Source organism: Syngnathoides biaculeatus, chromosome 6 (assembly GCF_019802595.1).
Source record: "Syngnathoides biaculeatus isolate LvHL_M chromosome 6, ASM1980259v1, whole genome shotgun sequence".
In the NCBI taxonomy this organism is placed as follows: Eukaryota; Metazoa; Chordata; class Actinopteri; order Syngnathiformes; family Syngnathidae; genus Syngnathoides; species Syngnathoides biaculeatus.
In genome coordinates this window covers 27,888,991-27,914,397 of record NC_084645.1, presented here as the reverse complement: position 1 = coordinate 27,914,397, position 25,407 = coordinate 27,888,991, and the positions used below count along the sequence as shown (strand labels likewise).

The 25,407-nt window shown below is 41.3% G+C and overlaps 1 protein-coding gene across 2 annotated transcripts in view; it reads right to left on the bottom strand.

The window, feature by feature from the left end:
• Positions 1 to 23,432, bottom strand: part of cftr (CF transmembrane conductance regulator) — a 35,055-nt gene extending 11,623 nt beyond the window's left edge. The window contains exons 1-15 of one of the 2 annotated variants that reach the window (XM_061821518.1): positions 23,137 to 23,432; positions 21,393 to 21,503; positions 16,389 to 16,500; positions 15,613 to 15,828; positions 14,975 to 15,064; positions 12,620 to 12,783; positions 11,987 to 12,112; positions 10,514 to 10,760; positions 10,319 to 10,411; positions 8,542 to 8,712; positions 8,252 to 8,443; positions 3,147 to 3,173; positions 2,570 to 2,664; positions 1,178 to 1,264; positions 210 to 990 (exon numbers count right to left, since the gene is read on the bottom strand). In XM_061821518.1, coding sequence (XP_061677502.1) covers positions 210 to 990; positions 1,178 to 1,264; positions 2,570 to 2,664; positions 3,147 to 3,173; positions 8,252 to 8,443; positions 8,542 to 8,712; positions 10,319 to 10,411; positions 10,514 to 10,760; positions 11,987 to 12,112; positions 12,620 to 12,783; positions 14,975 to 15,064; positions 15,613 to 15,828; positions 16,389 to 16,500; positions 21,393 to 21,503; positions 23,137 to 23,189 — 2,565 coding nt within the window. In that variant the 5' untranslated portion in view covers positions 23,190 to 23,432. The remainder of the gene's footprint in view (positions 1 to 209; positions 991 to 1,177; positions 1,265 to 2,569; positions 2,665 to 3,146; positions 3,174 to 8,251; positions 8,444 to 8,541; positions 8,713 to 10,318; positions 10,412 to 10,513; positions 10,761 to 11,986; positions 12,113 to 12,619; positions 12,784 to 14,974; positions 15,065 to 15,612; positions 15,829 to 16,388; positions 16,501 to 21,392; positions 21,504 to 23,136) is intronic. The other variant, XM_061821519.1, reaches the window with a different exon arrangement.
• Between the last annotated feature and the right edge of the window lie 1,975 nt (positions 23,433 to 25,407).

The following is a 25,407-nucleotide window of genomic DNA, read 5'->3' as shown; positions in this document are numbered from 1 at the left end:
AACTGTAACAGAAATTTTGTTGTGAAAGTGAGTATAAATGGTTGCCTACATGCGCCGTGTGATTGCCTGGTGGCTAACCCTAACTCTACTCTGCCTCTCGGCCAAAACTCAGGTGGGATTCTCTGCACTGCTCCTCAACCGTCACTCTAACGATACCTGGTATTCAAAAAAATGGATGGATACATAAAACAAATGCGCAGAGTAGTCACCTCCATGTCTTCTTCATCCACCTCCTCGCTGATGTCGTAGACGCTGTCCTTGGACAGGCGTCGGGCATAGATGTCCAGGTCAGATGGGAGGTCGTAGTGGGATGGCGTGATGGACAGTTTCTTCTGGAAGGACGTCTGGATCTGCTCGTGTCGCTCTTGGCCTTGGGCGGAGGTGATGAACGCCAGTACGGACTGGCGTCGCTGCCCGCTCAGGTGTGGCAGGCCATGGTGGTAGAGGTTCCCCCTGGGGAGCACCTCCTCCACCTGGTCATCCTCGGGCACCATAGAGAACTTCCTGTCAGAAAGCTCCCGAACAGCATCCTCCATGGACGCTGGTGGTGCCCCGTTGGGATTCTGCTGCCCAATGAATGAGAATTTGCGGGCAGCAGCCAGTGGGTTGAGGATGAGTGACTGCTTGCGCTTTTCCGGGTAGTTGTCAGATCCGCCTTGGGGCCCGCTGATGATGGGAGGGGGAAGCGGGTGGCGGAAAGACTGCCGGCCCGGCTCGGGGCCTCGGAAGCCGGCGCTCTCGTCGACGGAGACCCTGCGGAGGGTCTCGGTGAGGATGGAGCCGCGGCGCTCGGCGTTGACGTTGTCGTACGCCTCCATGCCCAACATCAAAGCGCTAAAGTCAGGCCGCTGGGCCTGGAGCTCTGAGAAGCTGCCGTAGAAGTAGCAGTCGCCGTTATGCAGCAGCAGGATCTGGTCGGCGCGCTTCAGGTGCTCTAGCTTGCTGGTCACCACGATGCGAGTCTTGGAGGACATCAGATTGCACACGCACCTGAAAATGAATGCTTATATCAGAACTTGATATGACATGCCGTGGTGCTTTATATTGACTCCTTAGACCGTAGCACTCTCACATGAACACAACAGCTAGTGCCCCAAAGGGGAACTTATTTTTGACTCATGAGACTAGAAGAAGCACATTTAATAACTGTGAATTAATTTGATTTGTGATACATTACTTCTCAAAGATCTCTTTCTCGGTCACAATGTCCAAATGTGTGAAAGGTGCATCCAACAGGTACAAGTCGGCATCTTTGTACACCGCCCTGTACACACACACAAAATAAAGCATATTGGAGAGGGAAACCATTCTAACCTGGAGAGAGTAAATGAACAAGTTTCCTGAAAGTGAAGGCCTCCGCTTTTTGCAGCGAATATGTTCCAGAATCATCTACGACAGGTGAAAATCCGCCACCCACTCTTGTTGAAAAACAGTGAGCTGAAAAAAAGCAGCTAAACTGATTCAACTTTCTGACTGACCTTTCTCTCCAGAATCCCTGACCTTCCCAATGAGACTGAGAAGTCTGAGTACCGTATTTTCCGCACTATAAAGCACACCTTCAATGACTGGCCTTTTAAAAAAAAAAAATTCGGATATAATGCGCACCGCATTATAAGGCGCATAGAATACACTCCGCAGTCAAGATAGGGGTTACGTTATGCATCCATTAGAAGGGCTGCGCTAAAGGCTCAATATTGATCCATGTATAAGGCACACCTGATTATAAGGCGCACTGTCAGCTTTTGAGAAAATTAAAGGCTCTTCAGTGCGCTTTATAGTGCGGAAAATATGGTAGTTGGAATACACCCTCCAGTCCCCTTTTCTCAAAAAGGGGGGACCACCACCCGGGTTTGGCATTCCAGAAGCAAGGTCTCTGATTTCCACGTGATGTTGCAGAGGCGTGACAATATCCAAAGCTTTTAGAAACTCCAGTTGTATCTTATCCTTCCGGCCCCGGCCCTCCAACGGAGGAGCTTTCTGACCACCTCTGTGACCTCAACTGCAGACATAGTAGCGCCCACCTCAGAGTCCCCAGACTCGGCTTCCTTGAAGGAAGGCGTGACCGTCGAACTGAGAAAGTCTTCCAAATATCTGGCCCACTGACTCACAACCTCCTGATTTGAGATCAGCAGCACTCCAGAACACGTTGTTGATGGTGCACTGCTTACCCCTCTTGAGACGGTGGACGACAGACCAGAATTTGTCAGAAGTTGGCCTCTATGACCTCACTGAACTAAACTAAGTACGTTTCTTTTGGCTTGTCCCGTTAGGGGTCGCCACATTGTGATATCTCAGATGAATGCTCATATTTGTTTGGCACAATTTTTACGCCGGATGCCCTTCCTGACGCAACCTCTCCTGGAGAGTGGAGGCCGCAGTGGAATAGGAACTCACAACCTCCTGGTTTACCAAACCAATGCTCTAACCACTGAGCTGTGGGGCCTCCATGACCTCATTAAACTCAAAGGCAGTTTTTACTTTTATGACAAAAAGTGTTTTTTTTTTCTTAAACTGCTTTCCAAGGCTTTAACAAAGATAATAGGAAAAAAAAGTATGAGACAGGAAGTACCTGGCCAAGCCAAGACGGGCCCTCTGACCGCCGCTGAGGGTGACGCCTCCTTCGCCCAGCAGCGTCTTGTCCTTCTCGGGCAACAAGGCAAAGTCCTACATGGGGAAGAGCACGTCATCACAATGTCAACATTTGATAATGAAATCGCGAAATCCCTGTGCGGCGCTAAAGCGGTTTTCTTGTTTTGAAACACTTTTGTTCAAAGACAATCAGTGCTTTGTGATCGTGCTGGAATAAAAAAAACAATACTGGAGTGCATGAAACCACCTCAAACGTGAAAATGAATCAGTGTTTATGGAAAAAGTAAAGCACAACAATGTGTGAAACTCCCATTGTGACTTTTGAACATTATCAACATGAGTGGTGCCCATTAAAAAATATATATATGAAGATGGAATTCTAATCAAAGTTGGAAAAGGCCAGTTGACAGATTTTTTTTTTTTTTTTTAACAAAATAAACTGATGAAGAATGGACATTTCTTTTTATGAGACTCAAATTCTACACCTGGACACCTTGGGATGGACACGAGTGGGATGTATAGACATAAAAATTATGATCATAGTTGGGACGTCCTACCTTTTTGGAAGCGGGACGTGCAGCCTCCTGACGGCAGTGCATGAGAAACCAAGTTAACAGCAGGTTTAACAGCCAGGAATCAAATACGTCTCATATAAACAAGCAATATAAAGCAGCTGTGCGGGGGAGGTTGGCTTGTTGGACTTTACAATGGGGGGGACCACCCACCGGGGGTCTGTATGCTCCTTTCGGGCCGCAACAATAGGCAAGAATTACAGTCAGTCTGTCGGCTCTGGTCGGACCGTACAATTTTAGCTACGGTCTGGTGTGGTTGCTGTGGAAACGGCTTTTTTCTTTATGTTCGCAACCTAATTTGGAACAACTTTTAGGTGAAAACTATTTCGAGCTTCTGTGACACAGGTGTCAAACTCAAGGCCCGGGGGCCAGATCCGGCCCATCACATGATATTATGTGGCCCGCGAAGGCAAATCATGTATATGAACTTCCATGATTTTTTTGTTAAAATCTGTATCAAAATCTCCAATTGTCATATCATAAATGATGATGAGAGATTGCAAGCATTTTTGTGTTTCCAAAGGTCAACAATAGTTGACAAAAAACCCATTACCCTAGATTTCTGATTCCAAAACTAGTTCATAAATTTCATGTGTAAATATGATGACGCAATTAATGATTTTTATGGTTTTTGTCATAACGGCCCTTTGAGGGAAACCATAACTACTATGTGGCCCATGACAAGTATGAGTTTGACACATGTGTTCTACGACAAGGACATCTAAGCTTTATCCAGTGAGGGTGACGCACAGAAAAGTGGAAGAAGAGGTGGGGGCCTCACCCTGGTAAAGGTCAGTGGTTCTGAAACCCTTTCATTCATTTTCTTAGCTGCTTATCCCCACGAGGGGAAATCTAGAGTGTCCAATTCATAATCATATATTCATGTTTTGGGGATGTGGGAGGAAACCGGAGTGCCCGGAGAAAACCCGCGCAAGCACGGGGAGACGTGCAAACTCCACACAGGCGGGTCCGGGATTGAACCCGGGACCTCAAAACTGTGAGGACAACGCTTTCCAGCTGACCCACCGTGCCGCCTGGTTCTGAAACCTTTTACATAAAACATTCCTTTCTCTCCGCTGGCTGAGTGCAGAGGGAGAGCGCACGGTGTGGCGGCAGCATCCAAACTGGGACCCAACAGAAACCCTCACAATAGTTCCCACAGCAAGTGTTGTTAAAAGGCGGCCTACAACTTCCACCCGGAGTACTCATATACTGAAGCTGACTTTTCAGACGCACATTCACACCTATGGACAATTTACAATCTTCAGTGAACCAAACATGGACAAAGAACTGTGAAAATGCACACAATCAAGGGGAGAACACGGAAACCCCGCGTAGGAATGCCAGAACTCTGATTCAAAAACCCCACACTCACAACTGGGAGGGAGATGTGCTAATCACTTGTTTACTATATTAATACTTAAAAGAACGAGAAAAAAAGTCTAATCTTGGTGTTATCAGTGCTAAAGCAAAAACGTTGTTAGTACTACTGTAGCATTTTTGACATTCAACTTGAAAAATTTTTTGAAAAAAATGTAGTATCTTGTAATGTGTCTGGTGAGATGGGCTAATTTGTTTCTAACTTTCATAGAATCCTCAAATGGTCGTACCGAATACCGTCATTGTACTTTGGGAAGGGAATTTTCCACACATTTTCCTCAGTCATGTCTAATGAAACCTGAATAGTGAAGGTATTAACGGCTGAAAAATTGAGTCATCGTTTTCTACATCGGGAGCATCAGCGACGGCAACTGTCACGCGTATTTTGTCTGCGTTTGTCTCAATTTTGTCACGAGACGGCCGTCGCTCCTCACAAAGCCATGTGGACAGTGCACACTGTGCTTGTTTGCTGTGGCAACAGCGTGTGTTTGGGAGCAAAACACCTTAAAGTGCACTCAGCTCCATAATGTACCACAGTGGCGTGGCCATGAAACGCTGCGTCGCTTGGCTTGTAACCAGCAGAAACATCTCTGTAACGATTACATAACTATTTCAAACCCAAACAATTAAAACCAACATTAAAAAAAAAATCAATCTGATAAAATACACCGTGCTAGGATGGAGAAATTAATCTAGACTGAGATGTGAAATACTATAATGCATGTTTAAATAATAATAAATACAAATAAAATACACAAAAATCTAATATTAAAATTCTATGAAATGAAAAAGGCCCAAAATTTCACGTCGCTCATTTTTCTGCTTGTCAAAATATATTTAAAAAAAAAAACTTCAATGAATACAATCTTTAATTGTATTGTTCATTTTTGAAATACTTCACAAAATGTCTCAAAATTACAATCGCTCTGCCCATCATATAATTGTTTGTATTTCATATAATAAAGTCGAATAAATAAAACCAAAGGAAAAAAAAATACTTACTTTTCTGCCACCCAAATGATACACTTTTAAATCAAAAACTGAAAAATACAATAAAGTAAGATTAATATAAAAATTCCACAAAAACAAATTAAGGCCACAAATTATTTATTATTTTTCTGCCTGTCAAAATCTATATTTTTTCAAACTGTAAAAGCTGAACAAACGTAAGATAAGTTAAAATTAAATACCCAAATTAGTAAGTAAAAATTAAATTTAATTTAAACTTCTTTCAGAAAATAAAATAATCGATATTCCATTGGTTTTTCTTTCTGTCAAAATATTTTGGGGATATTAAAAAGATTCCACTAAATAATAAAAGACACATAAGCTATTTCACTCCCTTTTCTGCCCGCCAAAACAAATGTTTGAATGCTGGAAAATATTAAAGCCGAACAAACACAATCAAAATAAATTTTTAGTGAAGAGAGAAATTTGATAAACAAAATGGTCCGTACATTTCTCTGCCTGTGAAAATATATTATGTATATTGTCAATCTGAAAAATAAATATAAATTTTTAAAAAGTTAAATTAAGTATTAATAAAATCCCCAAAAATAAACAAATCCACAAACTGGATTTTTAAGTGGATTTGAACATTGTTTTTTCGTGGATTATATATTTCAATGTATCCGTGTGTATCCCAGTAGGTGAGAGCCACTGTAACAACACTTTAATAACATATCCAAACCACCAAACAACACCACAACCAAAATCCGTCACACCGATAACCGTAAAGTGACTTCCTGAACGTCACCCATTGATCAAGATCAGATTTATGGGCATCGCTGAAAGTGACGAAAGCCGACACAGCTAGTTGTATCTCCTGTGTTGCTCCGTTCATTATGGAAGAGAAACCAGCTCACGTTACATCCCAGTGACGGGACGGCACATTTCCATGGTAACAGAGTGGACCTTATTCCACTGAGGGGGTCTTCACTCAACACTCAGGCTTATGAGAGTTAGTGTGTGTGAGAGAGAGGAAGAGAAAAAGATAATAATATGCGTGCAAATGTGGTCTGGGGAAAGGAGATTTCTCCTTTTTTTAATCCTTCCAGAGACTCCAAACAAACATGCCGACTGAACTGCCTCTGGTAGGCTGCTACTACCTCCGAAGCACAAAAGATTATCAGGTGAGCTTCACTTCAGTGGATGGAAAACGAAGTAATAAGAATCTTTTTCACACAGAGAACCTGCAAAAAGTGCAGAAGATCCAGAATATCCAAACCTTTTTACTTTTTAACACAGACGTCAACAAAGCGTGATATTACCACAATTGTGTGTACTTTCACGCAGCGACACCGGGTTTCTCAGTCAGATGGGCGTCGGGACGGTGGGATGGCAAACTTCCCAACCCCCTATTGTGCCATTGTGCCGTACTCACAGGCATTGATTGCCTTGCATCAGGAAGAAAAAAAACTCTGGTAACAACCTCTAAAAGTCAGGTCTGTGACGTTTATACGGAACAGCGATACGGAAAAATATGGTCAAATCCCATGGCATTACAGAACACCCTTTCACTCTGGATACCGTCGCTCATACAAGGTCAGAAGTCGGAATATTTCCCGCTCAACTCCATGGAATTTATACAGAACAGCGAAAATGTGAGATTGTGTAGGACTGCGCAGCAGATGGTCGCTGACCTTGGCCAATGGTCGGGTGTGAAACCTCACAATGCTTACATGTTACAGTCAGTCAGCTTCTGTTTTAGCCAAAATTTTCTTCAACTAAATCACAACAAAACTAAGACAATTGTTTTTGGCAATAAAAATAAGAGAATTGCTGTTAGTAAACACCTCGACTCTCTATCTTTAAAAACCAAAGACCAATCCCGAACCCTTGGTGTTCTGATTGATTCCGACCTGACTTTCAACAATCATATCAAATCAATCACAAAAACTGCCATCTACCATCTGAAGAACATATCTAGAGTCAAGTCTTGTATGTGTCAAGCAGACCAGGAAAAGCACATCCATGCTTTTATCTCAAGTCGACTTGACAACTGTAATGGTCTTCTGACTGGACCCCCCCCCCCCCCAAAAAAAAGAGTATTAAACAGCTGCAGCTCGTGTTCTGACCAAAACAAAGCGGTCAGAGCATATAACTCCAATCCTAAAGTCCTTGCACTGTTTTCCAGTCAGCTTTAGAATAGATTTGAAAGTTCTGCTACTGGTCTATAAATCACTAAATGATTTAGGTCCCAAATACATGAAAGAAATGCTTACGGAATACGAACCCGGTAGAACTCTGAGATGGACTGACTCAGGTCAAATAGTGGAGCACAGAGTCCAAAGCAAACATGGTGAAGCAGCATTTAGCTATTATGCTGCACACAAATGGAAGAAGTTGCCAACAGAGGTGAGGTCATTCCCAAGTGTGAATGTTTTGAAATCCAGGTTGAAAACTCTTCTTTTTTTCTCATGCTTTTTAGATTATATCTACTTTTTGATCATATTACTTGCACTGTATGCGCTTTTAACTGTCTTTATTTTTTAAATATTTTGTTTGTCATTGTTGATGTTTTTATGCTGTTTTAAATGTTTTATCTCTTTGTTTTGAAATGCCTTTAATCATGTAAAGCACATTGAGTTACCTCGTGTATGAAATGTGCTATACACATAAATTTGCTTTGCTTCAGCTCTGACACAACCTGCCTGTTCTGTATGGCTGTCATTTAAAACAGAACTTTCCCGAAGAAAGAACGTACGCACCTCCTCCAGCTGGCAGGCCTTGATAATGGAGGTGTATCGGTACTCGTCGTAGGTGAGGCCGAACAGGATGTTGTCGCGGATGGTGCCGGGCATGATCCAGGAGGTCTGCGAGGAGAAGGACACGCGCCCGCTGTGGCGGATTTTACCCTCCGACGGCATCAGCTCTCCCAGGATCAACATGAGGAGCGAACTCTGCAGGAAAGAAAACACGTTCCAAGTGGTCCTCTGAAGAAGTCAAAAGAACCACTGCTATAGAGGGTAGCGTGATCGCGGTGAGCAGGAAGTCTCACCTTTCCGGAGCCCGTGGATCCGGCCACCGCCAACATCTTTCCCTTCTCCAGGTACAAGCTGATGTTCTTTAGCACGGGCGTCACGTAAAGGTTGGTGAAGAAGAGGCCGCCGTTGGGATGACCGCTCGCTTTGTTCTCCTGTTTGATCTTCTCAAAGAGCTCGACGATGCCCTACAGACACACACGGGATGCACACACACACAAAGAATTTTCTGAAGTTGGCAAAGCAAATTTATTAATATAGCACATTTACATACACAAGGTCAATGTGCTTTACAGAATTACCATAATTTCCGCCCAACAAACCACAACTTTTTTCACACGCGATGCGGCGCAAGCGATAGGGTGGCGGTAGCGTTAGCGCACTTGGTTATAAGCCTCGGTACACAGAGTTTAACGCAGAGCTCAGCAACCTTTTTGAGGCTGAGGGCTACTTCGTGAGCACCAATCGTATGAAGGGCTACGTGACCTGTTTGCAGCCAATTTCAGACTGAGTACATTTCACGTACATAAAATATTTTCATTTTAATTTAATGTAGTAAATGACATTACAGGTATTTTAAAATTTTAATTCACGTAAGCAAGTCAGATTCAGAATTTAAAGCACAAATAATAGTAAGAATTTGTGGCCTGTGATATTTTTAGAACAAAGCTCGCGGGGGCCTTACATGGTCCTCGCGGGCTACTATTCCACCGCGGGCACCACGTTGGTGACCCCTGCGTTTAGCGTTAGCGCGGCGCTAGCGTTAAACTTTTTCTCTATACCAGGTGCGCTCCGTAGGCCGGGAATTACGGTTAAACGTTTTAAAAACAAAGAAAAACCCTAAACATTTAAAACATAGAAAAAGTAAAAGTAGAGTTCAAACAAAATATAGTCAAAGAAATATTATTTCACAGCGGAAATGCTCTAAAAAGCACGAGATAAATTATGCACGCATGAGTTTTTTACCCTCCTAGTCAAAAACTCAACTCGCATGTGAGATTGATCAAAGAGTAAATTGTCAGTTGGTGTGAATGTGAGTGTCATTGCTTGTTTGTGCCCAACGAGGACCGGCAACCAGTCCATTGTTTGTCTCTATGTGTCCTGCCTCTGGCTGGCAACCAGTCCACTAGGTTGAGGGAGACTTTTATTTTTCTCTGAGAGGCTGTTTGTGTGCCTCACTCAATGCTCTTGTTTTGGTTCGCAACATACTGTAGGTTAAATGCATCTTCCATATCCGTGTGCAAAGGTATTTCTTTTTGAGGGTATTGTCTGTTTTTATATTTATTCGAAGGAGGTCTCTTCTTTTTTTTATTGTTTATGTCACAAGTGTCAAACTCAAGGCCCAGTGGCCAGATCCAGCCCGGCACATGATGTTATGTGACCCGCTAATGCAAATCATATGTGTCAGATACCATGATTTTTGTTAAAATCTGGAGCAAAATTTCAAATTATCAAACCCTAAATAAAAACAATGAGATATGACGAGCATTTTTGTGTGATTAAACATCAACAATAGTTGAAAAACCCATTACCCTTGATTTCTAATTCCAAATCTAGTTCATACATTTCATGTGTAAATATGATGAACCGATAAAAGATTTTTATGGTTTCACAGTAATAGCGTTAACTGTAATGACAATGTGGCCCGTGGCAAAAATGAGTTTGAGATTTATTTTTTTGTAATGTTTCAGGGAAGTTGCTAGTTTTTTTTTTTTTTTAGGGAGGCGTTTTTTTTTTAACATGAGGGAGACCCTTCGTTTTTTTTTTGGTTTTTTTTTGTCGCGGTTGTCTCACCTCGTCCCAGGAAGCGGAGACATTAATGAGTTCCAGCTCGGTGGTGGTCAGGTTGTACTCCAGAACACGATACTCCTCCTTCATCAAGAAATCCTTTTTCAGACCCCCCCCATAAAAAAAAAACAACCCAAAAAAATGACAACGGCATTATTTTCCGCAACTTTTTCAACCGGACGAGCGCGAGGACTGGCGCACCTCGATCTTGTTGACCAGCGCCAGCGTGTCGTACCACATCTGGATGGAGCCGGGCAGCTGGCGAGTGAGCGTCATGCGCAGCACCATGCAGTAGGACGCGGTGGTGAAGATGCGGCGCAGGATGATGCCTTTGCCCAGCGCGTGCGGCACGATTGCGGACACGATCACCAGGATGGCGGAGAAGAAGTAAGCGGCACTGTAGAAGTAGCGCAAAGAGCCGATCTTCCTCGTGAGCGTCACCTCGTCCCTGAAGACGGAGGAGGGGGAGGATGTGTAATAAATCATCATAAATCATTTCTTCCAGATTGATGATAATTATGCTTGATTATGGATTAAAGAACTACACTTTTTGATTATGTCAATTAAGGTGTTATTACAATGCTTCTGTTCAGATTATTTCTTGTTTTGATCATCACATTACAATAAACGGATTTTTGGCGGGAGTTTTGTCATAATCAGATTTGTAAAAATGACAAAACCACATACAAATGTTATTTTTTACATGGCCTGGTAAAAGGCTTGGTATTTTTCAGAGGAAAACATCAACTAGGGTTAAAAATATGAATATTTTTCGACCACACACATTTTTGTGCGATCTTACCTTTATGCATCTTGTATATGGAAACATACGTAATTTCTCATTATTTTAGATGACGCTAATGATGATGTCATCAGGACACTTCATTTATCTCGTTGTTACGGCGGTAGATGATTGATGAGGCAATTATAATAAATAAAGACTATAGATGCACATGAGAGGGAATCGCACCAGTTTTTTAAATTCATTAGTCATGCCATATACCCCCTCCCCCTAAAAAAAAACATTGTCAGAAATTATCATAAAATGTGTCCACTTTTTTCGGTGTAGATTCAAGTGTTCTACTTAAATTGGTTTTACTTCTTGTCATTGTTTCAACAATGCATTATTTTTGTTTTAAAAACAAAATAAAATTAAAAAAAAAAAAAAACGTATGGTAAGATAGGCTGGAAAGCTTTGGCCTCACAGTTCTGAGGTCCCGAGTACAATCCCGGACCTGCCTGTGTGGAGTTTGCATATTCTCCCAGTGCCTGTGTGGGTTTTCTCCAGGCACTCCGGTTTCCTCCCACATCCCAAAAACATGCAACATTAATTGGAGAGTCTAAATTGCCCCTAGGTGTGATTGACAATGTACCCTGCCTCCTGCCTGTTGACAGCTGGCATAGCCTCCAGCACTCCCACTGCACTCTTGAGGATAAGCGGCAAAGAAAATGAATCGACGGATGGATGGTAAGGTGCAATACACATTTCTTGCAAACTACACAGCAAATCCTACATTTACCATGTGGAAATACTGTAACATTTACTTTGTTGGTGATGGTAAAATATCATATATACATGTAGAAAATATAAAAGGAAACTCATCCTGTTAATGCTGTGACGTGACGTGAACAAATGAAATTTTTGTGTACTGCATTTGCTGTTTGCTTTCTTACTGTCTGATGTTTTTGATGATCGTCTCCATCACCTCCTCCCAGCCGTACGCCTTCACCGAGTGGATGTTTTCCACGATCTCCGAGGTGAGCGCCAGGCGGCGGTTGATCATCCCCGCTCGCTTCACCCTTTTTTACAACGACCGACACCAGCACGCTTGTTGAAATGAATCGTTATATCGGGGGTGCATCTCGATAAAAGTGAATACAGTGCTACAGTTTTCTTCATCAAACGCACACACAGACAAAGATGTTTTTTGTTTCAGGGTGGAGGGTGGCGGGCTGGATGGATTAATCCTATTTTCGATCATTTTAATGGGAGAAATGTATTATTTAATCTAAAAATAAATTGTGTTACAAGATCGGTCATGTATCAAGATTAAACTTCTAGATCAAGATACCGCCATATATTTCACATTTCAATTGAACTACTGAAAGAAAAATATGGTAGGAGTCTTAAACTGTAAGTACTATTTTGTTTAATTTTAATGAGAATTTGCATTCCAGGGCAACCACCACCATAATGTCCCACGAAGTCCATCATTTCACATGGACCATAAAAACGGGACATTTATGAAGAGCAAACACAATAAAAAAAAAGTGTGATGTCATCTGATGTGTTTTTTTTCCACCCACCGGTGAGGTCCCATCTTCTGCGCGAGGCAGGCTTGGACGATGCCGAGCAGCGTGAGAGTTGCCAGCGCGCAGAAACCGTTGACCTCGATCAGTTCCCAGATTAAACCCACACACAGGATGCACTGCAGGGGCGTGATCCACACAAAGTGCGCCAGGCCCAAGCTCTACAAATACATACATGAAGGAAAAAGCATTATTACCTCCGTCAGTGTACAGCAGCTCCTTTGAATTCATATATTAATCAAAAAATGTGTACATATAAATGATGCAAGACATCAAACAATACAGTACGTAAGAGTGAAAGAAATAAGCACAAAAAACTAATAAATAAAATTAGGTGTCAATTAAAAAAGCTACGTAATCACGTTTGTCACTTCCTAGAAATCTCAGGTGCAGTATTTGTGTGAAAAAATTTAAAATATTCCTGCTCTTTCCCACAGTTCATAGGCGCACCACATCCCCCAAAAAGCCACATTGAAGGCAGGCGCTAATTGTGCGTTAGCGAGTTTCAGAGTGCTTCCACATTCAACATGTCCTCGAGACTTCGCTGCATTCAACCCTGCAGCTATGTTGTTGCATCATCGGGGACTGCAGGTTTTCACCTCCTGGGAACAGAGTTGCTGCCATTTGCTATTGTTTATTGTCAAACCTCTATTGCACTCTAATAGACCAAGCCCTCCCAGGTACCGTCGCTAAGCCTAACAACTTATCTATTAGAGTCCCCCTCCAACCCCTGCAAACCTGGCTCGATCAAGCTTGATGGATTCATTTGAAATATCCATCCCCAAAGCCACTTTCATATTGCGAAATGGAATTTGGTAGGCACAGCACAAAACAATCCCAAGTAGCCGTGCCCCAAAAAAATGGAAAAGTCTGCCATATTTTAGAGTGCGTTTCAGGGGTCGTCCAAGGACTGAACAGCCCGGATCTGAGGCTTAGGCACCCAATACTCCAGAAGCACACCCCACAAGACTCCCCAAGCGGCATGGTCCACAAAACACATGTAAACAGGTTGGCCTCAAGGACCCTGCTGAGGTGTAGAGCTGGTCCGATTTTCCACGACCAGGATGAAAACCATACTGTTCCTGCTGAATTTGAGATTCGAGCTTCCCGACAGACCCTCCTCTCCAGCACCCCTGAACATTACCAGGAAGGCTGAGGATTGTGATCGCTCTGTAGTTGAAACACTACTTCCGGTTGGCTTTTTAAAATATAGCGACCACCACCCTGCTCTGCTAATACAGAAGCAATGTCTCCGATGTCCATGCAACCAAGACAGCCCCGCAACGAGACTTTAGGAACTCCGGAAAAACCTTATCTGCCCACAGGCCCTTGCACCGAGGAACTTTTTAACCACCTCGGTGACCTCAACCCCAGACATAGGACGGAGACACTCTAGACACTGTCGGAGGAATTGGAATTTACACAGTGCTGATGGGGAACTGCCTCCCCCCCCACCCCCTCCCCCACGATACCAGATGGTGTACCACAATTTCCTTGAGACCATTCGGAAGACATTCTCCATGGTCTCAACAAACACCTCCCACATCCCGAGTTTTGGCCCCAGCAACCACCAAAGCTGCATTCCGCTTGGCCAACTGGTACCCATCATCTGCCTCAGGAGCCCCACGGGATAAAAAGGCCCGATAGGACTCCTTCAGCTTTGCCGGCATCCCAGTTTGACTTAGCAACATGAAATTTGAGAGCGATGTCTTTCAGGTGGAGACCCACAAAATAGTCTCAAGAGGCCATGTCTGAAAACACGTAGGAAGTTCCTGATTTTGGTTTGCAGCATTGAGTTGTGCCTGTCATCGAATGACTTTGCACAAGAGTGCATCGCTTCATTAATTCATGAATTTGTCCTCTCAGAACAGGAAAAATCAATTTTCTGAGCGGCTTATCCTCACAAGGGTCACTATCCTATCCTAGCTCTTATTGAGCAGGAGGCGGGGTACACCCTAGAACTCATTGCCAGCCAATCGCAGGACACATAGAGATAAACAAAATTCGAACTCACAATCACACCTAAGGGCAATTTTGAGTCCCCAATTAATGCGGTTTTTTTGGAATGTGGGAGGAAACCAGAGAGCCCGGAGAAAACCCACATAGGCACAGTGAGAACTTCCACCACACAGGCGGGGTTGGGATTTGAACACCACTCCTCAGAACTGTGAGGCGCACATTCTAACAAATTGCTCCATCGTGCCGCCGATAATGGCAAAGATTTAGCCAATTTATCTGTATCTGTTTTTTGGTTGTAGCAAAAATTCCCCTTTAACTGCTCTGGAGAACATTTTGTTCTCTTCTTCAGTGTGAATGTGTTCTTTCTTTGTGTCTGTACATTTGTGCACTCACTTCGTCCAGCTTGTTGAGGTGGGCCGACATCAGACTGACCAGCTGACCCGTGCTAATTTTATCCAAGACCCGGCTAGACAACTTTAGGGTCTGCACAAAAAACAAAAAATAAAAACAGTAAAAGATTCAAGTTAAGAGACCCTCCCAAACCCCTCACAAACTGCCCAGATTATTTAGGAACACGGGGTCATGCGTGATGAACACGGTGCTGACTAAATGCTGCATGTTAACTCAGATTACAAAAGTGTTTTGTAATCTAATCAGCTGGGTTGTCTTGTTCTGATGAGTCACACTTTATCATGGGAAAACCATAACGTGCAAACATTTTGAAATCACATGAGGTACACAGTGGGCAGGTAGTTAAAAAAAAAAAAAAAATGGAATCTATCTCAGAGAAACCCAAAAATTGTTGTGGGAGTGGCCCCTGAAATAGTGGCAGTCTGCTATTTTGGTTGAAAGTTTGTCTGCACTTCTGCCAGAAATGGATTGACAAATACCTCATATCTCTCTGTACTTTGTATACTTTATAATAAATACTCCATCCACCGGACAGATCAACTTTGGCTTCCTCCTATATGACGCCTGTTTTGGTACAAAAGTTGATGGAGAATGGGCTCCAGCAAGTACTCTGTCCTCACCTTCTTGTAGATCAGGCTGAAAAGGGCAATGCGGATCTGCATGCCCAGGTGATGCAAACCAAAGATGGCCGGCTGCAGCAGCAGGAAGCGGGCGGTGAAGAGCAGGCAGAGGCCTAGCGCCAGGAAGTATCCCTGGCTGCGCTCCGGAGCGTGGAAGGGGTCAAAGGAGCCGATGATGCGGCCTAGAAGCTGAGGCTGCACCGTCTTGGAGGCCTCCTAGGAGAGAGAGAGAGAGAGAGAGAGAGAGAGAGAGAGAGAGAGAAGACCATAAGAAAAGAACAAATGGATTCAAGTGCCACTCATCACCAAATCCTTCTCAACACAATTTTACCACGTTTGGCATTTTTCTGCGTCGTTTTGGTCATTACGTGTATGCACATGTACGAGCCAGGTTGGCTGAACGTTTTTCTTAATCAGGACACATTTAGGAACCTTTGGAAGGTGTCAAAGCTTTCTTCACATAATGTTGATCTCCTGGTCGTCATAGATTATAATATGGACTTTTTAAAAAATGGTTCCCTCAACTAAGTACTTGTTTCCCAACTTTTTTTGCAGCCACGGTACATATTTTACATTGCATTGCACATCATAAAAAGTAAATCCAATATGATTTATTGTTCTCAAATTCAGGCTTCAGTTTCACAATTTATTAATGTGTGCTATCTATCTATCTATCTATCTATCTATCTATCTATCTATCTATCTATCTATCTATCTATCTATCTATCTATCTATCTATCTATCTATCTATCTATCTATTAAAGAAGATGGCTGACCCCAAAGTAGAGGAGGACCCCAAAGAAGGCAAAGGGACAGATGAAGCATCGTGCTAATGCTCGCATCAGTCTGGGTTTGTTCTTGGCCGAGACCACTTCTCTGTCCCATTCTCTGCACAGACAAAACAACGACAATATGTGATGACACAGTTTTCACTAGCCGAGTTCAGAATGACCAGTTCACATTCTCATTAGACAAGGAAACATTTTCTTAACTTAATAAGGTGCATGGTATGCACTGATTCGTGTCTTTCATTCAGAACCAGGCGAGGGAGGTTGCAGAGAACCCCCACCCTGGACCTACATGCAATATGTGAAAATAGAATACAATTTTTAAAAGCAAACAAACTTTTTTTTAACCCCTCGCACACACTTAAACACATTGAAACCTATTGAAGCACACTAAATTGTAGTAAAAAACACCTTTTAAAAACTTTTAAAATGTATTTCCAGTAAAAAAAAAAAACCACACATTGTAAATACTGTATGTTGTTTTATCTGTGTTAGATATGCATGTACACACATATGCCTTTAAGAGGAAGGGCAGAATTTGTGATATCAGCAAGTTTGTGTGTGTGTGCGTCTGAGTGTGAGCTGTGGCTGCCAGCAGCTCCTGCATGAGTGTGTGGTGAGTGGGTTTGTTTGTTTTTCTGTGCGCCAGATGTAAAAAAAAAAAAAACAACCTGAAAGCTGCATTAGCATTTTTCACTCTCCTTTCTCAGACGTGAAGTATGTATAATGCAAAAAAAAACATTAACATAATGATATCTTAAAAGAAGCGCAACACAGCTGAGGTTTGACTAATGAACATCAATGTATGATATTCTTTATTCTAAATATGAACAAAGTGAGGAAAATTGATCAAACTGGTGCTGACAAATTACAAATAAACTAAAGGGAACTCTGCCAAGAAAAAAAAGTATCAATGCTTTTGTGAATAAGTCAAAATCATTTGTCTTCATGCTTTGAAATCAAGCAATTAACCCTGAAACACCAGAAAGTGTGCCGAACTATTGAACTATCTTCTTCTTCTTCTTCCTGACTCCTCTAAATTTGCTACAACTTGAAAAAAAAAAAAATCTCAACATTTATTAGCGTTAGCTGTGTTGTCCATGTTACATCACACTTGTATTAGCTTCCCACACACAGTAACAGCACGGGGGGAAGTCAAAGAAGCATCTTTGTTCTGTTGGGCTCATTAAGCGGGCGACTGACTTGCCGAATGACAGCATGAAAAGACGAATGAAGGACGTCGGCGTGGACAACACCAGCGATTAAAAGAAGGAGGACAAAAGCGTTTGGAGAGATTTATTCTGCCCAAGAAGAGGGACGACCACAGCGAAGCGCTGCAAAAGTGCAACAATGCGGAGCTGGAGCTAAATGGGACAAACAAGCCTTGGAAGGTTAAGTCGCACGAGACTACCGCTCAGGGAGCATCTCGAGGGGGACAAGAGATAGCGCTGACTAAAACACATCTGCCCAGACACACTCCAGGAGCTTTCCTATAGTCTTTCAACAATTCAAATATTTTTGGTTGCGTCAGGAAGGGCATCCGGCGTAAAACTGTGCCAAACAAATACGCGTTCATCTAAGACAGGGGTGCTCAGACTTTTTTACCCCAAGATTTACTTTTCAGGCAGTCAGGCTCTCGGGAGCGACGGGGTGAAGGGGTCAGGTGGGGGGCTCTTCCAATAATGAAATAGAATGACCAAGTCACAGAGGTCTACCCGCTACAAAAATGCAAAACATATTTATTTTAAAATATACTGAGAATTCTTTATTTGTAAATGTATGTTTGTGTGCCTTGCATAACCGCGTGAGCCAATATTGCACAACCCAATATAACTATGAACATTTTTTGTAACTATATGAGTTCAAGTTGATGATCACTAAACACCACACGGATGAAAATGCACACCTGGGTTGTCACGTTCAGTGGATTCGTCCAACTGCAGTGAGAAACACAATCTCCGATGTCCTTCCACACATCAGCCATGGCTTCACAGCGCCTTTACAGCTGCAGAGATTTTATTGAAGATAATATTTCCGCCTTATTTTTAAAATATCGGAGCAATGAGTCAGCTATGGCTCTTTTACCATCTCTCCGTCTTGGAAGGACTTATTATTTATGATGATGTGACGAACCCGGAACTATTTTGTGTGAAAAGTGACTGCTGTGCGGCCAATTGGGATTTTAGTTCGTTCACTTTTCTCAGCTCACTTTTTGGCAGAATGTCGGTGTCGTATTTTTCATAAACAGTTCGAAAATGCCGCGACACATTTCACTACACTGGTAGTTGAGGCAAACACACTTCAAAAATGACTGTATAAAAAAATTGTCCGTCTCCTAAGTGATACGTTTTTGTCTTCTTTGCTCCAGCATCCGTACTCATGTTTGATAAGATATCTTTACTTTCAGAAAAAAACGAGGGCTTAAAATGGTGGGGGAACTCACTGACTAGCGTGTTTTGCTGTACAGAGGGTCATTGTTTTGCACATGCGCAGTGAGCTAAAGGTCAGAAAAATACGGCTGGCGTCTTTTTTTTTTCTTTTTCTTTTTTTGTCAGCACGCTGTCGCGATTGACCAAAACGACGAAAATTGACTGATGACACGCTGTGGCGACCCCTAACAAAATAAGCCAAAAGGATAAGAAGAAGATGAACCCATGTTTTTGCTTAGCAGGCTAATTATGAATGTAAGTCCAACATTATGGCAATATATAAACATCACATTTGCGAACAAAAACACCACGTTGCACTAAAAAAATAATTGTATTTTTTCCCATGGCTGGAGTCTGCATCTTCAGTCTTTGCAGAAGCATGAGGAGCTGCAATCAGCACAAAGTCCACATTTTCTTGACTTTTCATTTCCTGTCGGTGTCTTACTTTTTTTTTTTTGTCCCTGCCTTGCAGCTCTTTCATCAAGTGGTTTTCTCCACCCCAGCGAGTGATGTGCAGCTTTTAATGGAAGAGAAAGTTCACGTTCCCAGCAGCCTTTTTACTGTCTTGCTGGCCCAAAATAATGAAGCCGATCACTCACTGGCATACTTTTTCCTTTCTTTCTTTTCTTTTTTTTTTCTAAAGGTCAACTTTTTAGCTCCTACTGGCACGAGACCGCTTGATGTGTCAGGGAGTCATGGACACACTACGACGTGTTTTACAGCCAGTCTGGTCAAATTCTGCCACCGTCGTTCACCCACATGCAATGATGAAAACTCAACGGGTCGTCCATTTGTCTCTAGTACACCTTACTACACAGGTGTCAAACTCAAGGCCCGGGGGCCTGATCTGTCCCACCACATGATTTTATGTGGCCCACGAAGCCAAATCTAGAGTGTCAATTTCCTTGATTCTTGTAAAAATCTGTAGCAAAATTGTCATATATCATAAAGGATAAAGTTGAGATATTACAAGCATTTTTGTGTTACCAAACGTGAATAGGTGAAAAACACATTACCCTTGATTTCTGATTCCAAATCGAGTTCATAAATTATGTAAATATGATGAGATGATAAAATATTTTTGTTCCAGAGTAATGGCCCTCTGAGGGAAACTGAAACAACAATGTGGCCCGCGAGAAAAATGAGTTTGACACCCCTACCTTACTATATCCTCAAATTTGGTAGCAATCACACAAAAACTCTAGGCGTTTGAATTGAAAAGAGCCCTGGAAATGGCCCAAAAGACCTTGAAAAAGCTGCTGCACACCAAAATGACCAAAAACTTCTTTTCTTTTTTCAGGAATTGCTTCATAGGAATTTTCGTGAGTTGACTTGGCTATCAAAGTTCACATTGCTAAGTTTCTTCTGTTCTTTTCCTTTCGGCTTGTCCCGTTAGAAGTCGCCACAGTTTGTCATCTTTTTCCATCCAAGCCTATCTCGCGCATCTTCCTCTTTAACACCCACAGTCTTCATGTCCTCCCTCACAATAGCTACAGTATATGTGCCCCCATAATATTTTAGAAATTCAGCTCCTGAAACCTTTTTCCATTCAGCAACATGAAATTTGGTATGCATGTCTTTATCATGGCTGTGTGCATAAAAAAAGTTTTTAAAAAAGATACAGGAAGTCTGCCATTTTGCGTGGAACTGGCCATTTTAGAGTACAGTAGTTTGGGGGATTTCTAGGTGTATTTCAAAGTAAGTCTGACTTCTAACAAAAACAGAAATCACTTTCAGTAGATGGCCGATGTGAAATGGTGAAAATTTTGAATTTACGCGGTGCGGCCATAAAATGGAAGAGCCAGTACACGGGTGTCAAACTCAAGGGCTGGGGGCCAGATCCGGCCCACCATATGGTTTTATGTGGCCCGCGAAGGCATATCATGTGTGTGATTTTTGTTAAAATTTCAAATTGCCATGTCATAAATGACACTTTGAGATTACCAAACATGAACAATAGTCGAAAAACCCAATTACCTTGACTTCTGATTCCAAAACTAGTTCATAAATTGCATGTGTAAATAAAATGAGGCAATCAAAAAACGACCCTCTGGGGGAAACCGCAACTACAATGTAGCCAGGGGCAAAAATTAGTTTGACACCCCTGCTGTAGTACGTCAACTTCACCAAGTCAGATCATCATAATCAAAGACCTTGTGCGTATCTTACTTTGGAGGTTGTGGGGTAGGGGCAGCAAATAAGACGGTGCACCATCTCTGTTGCGAAGTTTAAAAAGTTGAATTACAGAATGACAAAGCATGAAAGGCATATAGAGCATGAAAAAGACAAATATAGTCGTTTGTTTTCCACACACGGTTGAAGTTTGGATCTGGGCGCGTTTAAATGCCAGCCTGTATTTGAAGTGGACACTGAGGGAAGCACGGGCAAGACGTCCTACGCGGGTGAAAGAAAGGGGACACATGGGAACGAAAATCAAAACACCAAAGGACACTGTGAGCTGAAAGTTGAGGCTAAAAAACATGAGGGATGCTCTACTTTCGGGTTCAAATTAGAGCCCAAGTGTGAATACAATTGTCAACTAGGCTGCAGGGTGTCCTCAAACCTTTCGAGCCGCTCGGAGAGGTTCCCGGCGAGATCGTATGAAGGCGCTTTATAAACATCGGTGAGGTCCAACTTCTTCCTGAAGCCCTTCCTGAGCAGCGGAGACGTCCACCTGAGTTGTCCGGGAAAGAAAATTGGGAATGTTGCGCACAATTTCACAATATGGTAACAAAAACAAACATCAGTCGAAGCATTCAACAAAAAAGACACCGTGAAAGTGTCCAGGACAAAATGTCAGTAAGCATTACTTCAAGAGGGTTTAAAAAAAAAATTATGAACCCTAAAATTGGTTAATTAAAACATATTTATAATTTTTTTATTCATCTTTCTGATCCCCCATAATTCTTCAAAACATTGTAAATGATGCTACAATCTTTACAATAACAATTACAAAAAATTCAAATATTGCACATACATATTTTTAAATGAACACTGTTACATATTTTCACATTTTTCATAATTCATCAAATTAAATAAATGAATACATTATTAGAAAAAACAAAATTACAAATTTGCAAAATATATACATTCCTAAATGTTAATGTGATTTATTGCATAATTAATACATTGTAATTTATTATATCTAATCTTTAAAATTCAAAAATTAGTTTATAATTAGAATGAACTCCTTTAAATCTATTTTTTATTTACCTAATTAAAATATTTATTGTAAAAAATACAGTTCACATATATTAGTGGCTTCTCATACCAACTCTACCACAGTAATATTTTTTAAATGAGAATTAATCATTTTACACATTGGAATACGCAGTTTTAAAATGTTTTGAATTGATCTATTCAACCTTTAGTTATCCAGGTAAGGCGACGGCAACACCGGCTGGGCTGCAGACAGCAGACTAAAACGAAGCAAAATAAAAGCAAACACAAATACTTCATCTATGGCGTGGCTCGTTTTTCCTTAAGCATCCAAGTTTGACAAACTCCGGTTTAAACACTCTTTGAAAGTAAATATGTATATAAAAACTTTTTTTTTTTGCTTACAGTTGTGGAAATATTGAAGTACTGTACTTAAACAGTTTATCTTGAGTCACTTTATTATTTTTCTCACACTTCTCTTACTTGAACTTGCTACTTTGAAAACTGATTTTGAAAGCTCTACTTTCTACAGTCTTTACTTTGGCAACATTTATCTGTTTTTTTTAACCCTGGTAAATGACAACATGACATAAAAATGATGCAAATAAGCTAAATTGATTGCAGTTAATATATTGTTTGATTAAGATCTTCTTAGGAATAAAACATGGACACTATCAACATGGAGGAGATTTGAACAGGAGGCAAGAATAATTAATTGGAAAAGGAAGATATTCCCCATCCATGGCCTTAATCAAGGGAATTTTTTGATATTGATTCCACAAATGGTTATTGGGGAATGTGTTGTGTTCTGTCCTTGCCTAAAAACCACCAGTGTCTCGATTTAAAAAAAAAAAAAAAATTAAAAAAAAAAAAATATATATATATATATATAGCACAATAAGGTGTGCATTAGCAAATTTTACACTTTTTGTATTGCCCATTTTACAAACAAAGCTATGGAAACGTTGTTCTGATGGCATTAAAGTCGAACCATCGTTAGCTAGCATGCAACAAGTACTGAGATGTTTTTATTCTCAGTTCCATAACACAAATATTTGTATTTCTAAGAAAGTATAGGTGTAGTTTTTCCACCTGTTGTATAATACAAAGAAGACATTTGGCATGCGCACGACAATCGTGGAACGTACCAGAAGAAAAACCTCGAGAGAAAGTTGGCATCTTCCACGGGTGACTTCTGCATCCTCAGCCGGGTCGTGTGCACCTGATAGGAAGGCAAGCGCGCCCCCCGCTTTCCTTTGAGGACCCCCACTTATTTTCGGCGTCCGCCACACGCAGGCGCAGAGCGACGAAGGTGCCTGCCCCCCACCCCGAAAAACATGCACGTCCCAGCGCCCAGGACCACCGGGGGAGTGTCGCGGTTCGGCGTGACGCTCCACCCCAAAGAACCCGACGCGACTGCAGCCTCCACGGTGTGAGCGACCGATTTGGCTGGAGGGGTGTGAGCGCGCGTGGAAGCGCCGGCCATCCTTTTATGCGCGCGCGCGCACGCCGCACACGCTCGCGTCTTCCGCAAGAGTCGACCGATGAACACGCACGCGCACACACCTCTTCATATCATGAAGCTGAAAAAAAGGAAGGTGTAAAAAGGCAGGCGTTTTCAAAGACAGAAATTCAAATTGAAAAGGAAAACCCAAACACATATCAATACGCACACCTCAAAATTGACTGCAGAAACAAGATATTTGTACTTCGTTACTTTGCGCCTCTGAATTCATTCCAAAGTGCAAAATGCTTCATGAAAAAAAAAATACAAACAAGTTTTAGAGGAGTAAAGAACAAAATCTTCAAATGAATTTGTAATAAACCGAAAGTAAAAATATTTTTTAGAAAAAAAAATTATCCTGTATTTATTAATCCGTTACATGTACAAATTTACATTTTAAAAAATGCACAACATGTTAGATAAATATCAATTTTGAGTAGAAAATATGTTAAAAGAATTAAAACGAAAATAAAAAGAGCTTACAATTCTGGGGATATCGGCTTTGAAATAGGGAAGTAATAATAGTACAATTAAATTGAATTTAGAAAATAAAAAACCTAAAAAAAAATTTACCTGTTCTTTGTCTATTTGAAAGACTAAATCAAAAGTAAAAATATATTTCAAAAAATATTTATTTAACCCTCAATTTTTTCATCAGTTACATGTACAAATTCATATTTTTAAAAATGCACAAAACATTAAATAAATACCAATTTTGCGTAGAAAATATGTTAAAAGGCTTAAAACGAAAATAAAAAGAGCTTACAATTCTGGAGGTATTAGTATTAAAATAGCGAAGTAATTGAAATTAGAAAATAAGAAACCATAAAACAAAATATATATATATTTTTACCTATTACTTGTCTATTTGAAAGACTAAATCAAAAACTCCACACAAAAAACATGACAAAACAAAAACATTGCAACTATAAAAATGTATATAACCAAAATAATAAAGTAAAAAAAAGTTTTTTCTTAATAATACATTTTTCACTTGTATTTAAGCTATTCTTGTCAATGTATTTATTTTTTAACTCCACCTTGCATAATACAAAGTTAAAAACTCACAAAGAAATATAAATGACAAGTTATCACCATTAAAATGAATATACTGCGCCAATATAACTCAAATATGGGAGTACAGAGTAACGATGAAATGAAATTGCATAATTTCTTCATTTGATTCATCCATATTGTAAATGAGAAAAGTGCATATTGTATTTAAAAAAAATTATAATAAGAAGAATTTAGATCAGCCCCCACGCCTGGGTGGGTAAAACTCGGAAGGTGTGTGGCAGTTTAACCCAGGAACATCTTTTAATTTCCGTCAAGTCATATGTTTTTGCCATTTCAATATTGTAAAGAAACTTCTTTTTTAGGGATGTTACTTGAGGCCTTAACAAAGTACTTCACCCGTGGACCCCATCAATTTTACCACATCACACCCGTCCCATCATAAATAATTTCCACTGCGTCTATATGAATTAAAAGAAAAATCCTAATAATAACCAAACATCAGTTTCGGATTACATACAGTTTCAGGAGAGGGAGGATTAAAAACATTCCACATGGGAACACAGATAAAGCAGGGACGGTGCGCTGGGTGAACTTGAAGTCTTATCAGCCCTCCTGTAGGTGTGTTCAGGTTGTGTTGGTCCGATTCATTTGAAAAAACAGTGGCAAACTCAGAGCTCACACGGAGGCGACTTCGGTGTGTTTTTGTGACACGGAGCTGTGGACGTTAAAAACAAACATCAACTATTGAAGTACAGTAAGTACTTCACTTTGAGCAGTCTGTGGCCCGTGGAGTTACATTTGTCTTTGAAGCGCTCACTGGGAGAAACAGCGACCTCTGCTGGACATATTTGGTTACACGACACAATCCCAGCCCTGCTCTTGTGGAAGTGAAGACTTC